The sequence below is a fragment of the Aplysia californica genome, unplaced genomic scaffold, assembly GCF_000002075.1.
Source record: "Aplysia californica isolate F4 #8 unplaced genomic scaffold, AplCal3.0 scaffold00884, whole genome shotgun sequence".
Taxonomy (NCBI): Eukaryota; Metazoa; Mollusca; class Gastropoda; order Aplysiida; family Aplysiidae; genus Aplysia; species Aplysia californica.
Window position 1 is genome coordinate 143920 of NW_004798154.1, and position 2972 is coordinate 146891.

At 42.7% G+C, this 2972-nt stretch overlaps 1 protein-coding gene across 1 annotated transcript in view; it reads right to left on the reverse strand.

The window, feature by feature from the left end:
- The window catches only part of LOC101855220 (DNA ligase 1), a gene marked incomplete in the record, with an annotated part of 87463 nt that overhangs the window by 17659 nt on the left and 66832 nt on the right, over positions 1-2972 (reverse strand). Inside the window, 2 exon segments of the mRNA XM_035972873.1 lie at positions 735-907; positions 2096-2152. Of these exon segments, the coding sequence (XP_035828766.1) occupies positions 735-907; positions 2096-2152 (230 nt within the window).

Sequence of the window (2972 nt, forward strand, 5' to 3'; positions counted from 1 at the left end):
TAATACTTCACTATTCTAGTCTTAGGCAATACCTCACTGTTATAGTCTTATGTAATACTTCACTCTTACAGTCTTTATCCTTAGGCAATACCTCACTGTTATAGTCTTATGTAATACTTCACTCTTACAGTCTTTATCCTTAGGCAATACCTCACTGTTATAGTCTTCTGTAATACTTCACTCTTACAGTCTTTATCCTTAGGTAAGACCTCCACCTACATGTAACCAATATTATACTGCTTGTTTTATTTCCCTTTAACGTAACACTGAAAGTCAAATCGGGAGAAATACTCAACAACATCAACTATAGTTTTGGACCAATAACAAGAACAATACAACATCAACTATAGTCCTAAATCAACAACAACAACAGCATCATCAACAACTATAGTCCTGGATTAACAACAACAACAACAATTGTCCTCGATCAATAACAACAGCAACATCAACTAAGATCTTGGATCAACAATAACAACAAAATCAACTATAGTCCAGGATCAATAACAAAAACAACAACATCAACTATAATCATGGATCAATAATAACAACAACAATAGCAACAATAGTCCCTAGACCAATAACAACAACTATAGTCCTGGATCAATAATAACAACAACAAGAGTCCTGGATCAATAACAACAACATAAACTATGATCTTGGATCAACAGTAACAACAAAATCAACTATAGTCCTGGATCGATAACACCATAACCGACAACAACAACAGCAGCCACCTGTGGCCTGAGCGATGGCCTTCATCAGCACCATGTCCCCGATGCCCAGCTCCACACCCTGGTAAGCCGGGGCCAGCTTGTTCAGACACAGGTACACACACTGCAGCAGGTCCTTCGGGGACAGCGCGATCACCGACCGGAAGAAGTTGCACATGATCTCTATCATCTTCAGTCTGCAAAAGACAGGAGAAAGATAGAACACACACGGACCAGAAGAAGTTGTACATGATCTCAATCATCTTCAGTCTGCAAAAGACAGGAGAAAGATAGAACACACACGGACCAGAAGAAGTTGTACATGATCTCAATCATCTTCAGTCTGCAAAAGACAGGAGAAAGATAGAACACACACGGACCAGAAGAAGTTGCAAATGATCTCAATCATCTTCAGTCTGCAAAAGACAGAAGAAAAAGATAGAAAGAACACGTATCAGAAGAAGTTGCACATGATTTCTATCATCTTCAGTCTGCAAAAGACAACAAATGATCTCAATCATCTTCAGTCTGCAAAAGACAGAAGAAAAAGATAGAAAGAACACGTATCAGAAGAAGTTGCACATGATTTCTATCATCTTCAGTCTGCAAAAGACAACAAATGATCTCAATCATCTTCAGTCTGCAAAAGACAGAAGAAAAAGATAGAAAGAACACGTATCAGAAGAAGTTGCACATGATTTCTATCATCTTCAGTCTGCAAAAGAAGGGAAAAAGCAAGCACAACCCACTTTATTCCGTATTTATCACTCAAACTTTCAAAGTAGCGCCGGTAGCCAAGTGGTAAGGCTATCGGACCCATGATTGTGAGATTGCAGATTCGGGTGTTCGAGCCTCAGCTCAGTCCGACGTTGTGTCCTTGGGAAAGGCACTTTACAAGAATTTCTCCTTTGGCTCGGTCCTTTCGGAGATGGATGTAAAACTTGGAGGTCCCACCTCTTTAAATAACATAATAGTATTGACAGGGGTGTTAAACTTATACCATTTTTACCATAGGTCAACGGGAGAGATCTTTCACTGAAGGTCCATTTTGAATAGCTTGAAATTATTCAATGTGGAAAAGTGTGATGGAAGGGCTTGGGGGAGGGGGTAGGAGGGTTACTTTGCTAATGCCAAACATCAAGACCCACCACATGATTAGAGTCTGTGTATTTTGTTTTTGAAATGTTGGCATGTGAATGTAGAGGGTCCCTATGCTTTACCAACAACAAAAAGTGGTATTTTTTTTAAAAGCAATTCTACACTCCATCCCTTTGAAACTATGCATAGGGAAATATGCTCGTATTAAATAACAGAGAAATCTCTATCACAATTCAGCCTTCAACAATGATAACATTAAATCAAAATGAACGACAAAGAAAGCCTACCTGGCAGATGTACTCTCAATGACCTCTAAAGTCCTTGCTAGCGCCAAGTAGGGAACCCTGAAAGGAACAGAAGTAAAGATATCATGTAAGAAAACAGGAAAATTACATGAATCAAATCCTCACACTAGGAAAATAATCAATAAAGTTTACCCCAACCTGCTCCTCACTCACACTCACCTGTCCAAGACAATCACATGTACAAGCCAAGACAATCACCTGTTCAATACAATCACCTGTCCAAGAGGACCATCTGTCTAAGACAAGACAACCACATCCTTTTCTCCCCCCCATTCCTTCCCTGAGTCCTTCCTCCCCCTTACCTCCCTCAATAAGTCAATGCGTGTCAATGCATGTGTCAACTTATGTGTGTCAATGTGTGTGTCAATGTATGTGTCAATGTGTCCTCTCTCCCCCCCCAGCGACCTGGACTACTCCCAGCCGTGGCACCAGAGTTTTGTGGAGAACTTTCATATGTGTCAATATGTGTGTCAATGTGTGTGTCAACATGTGTGTCAATATGTCCCCTCTCTCCCCCCCAGCGGCCTGGACTACTCCCAGCCGTGGCACCAGAGTTTCGTGGAGAACGTGGCTGTGATGCAGCGCCGCCTGTTCCCTCTACACCCGTCCCACCAGACCGTGCTGCGCATGTGCCAGGCCTCCCTCGCCAACATGATCCTGGTGGACATTGGGCAGTACAGGTGAGTGGTCGGGGGCCAGTGCTATAGGACAGTACAGGTGAGTGGTCGGGGGTCAGTGCTATAGGACAGTACAGGTGAGTGGTCGGGGGCCAGTGCTATAGGACAGTACAGGTGAGTGGTCGGGGGTCAGTGCTATAGGACGGTACAGGTGAGTGGTTGGGGGTCAGTGCTATAGGACA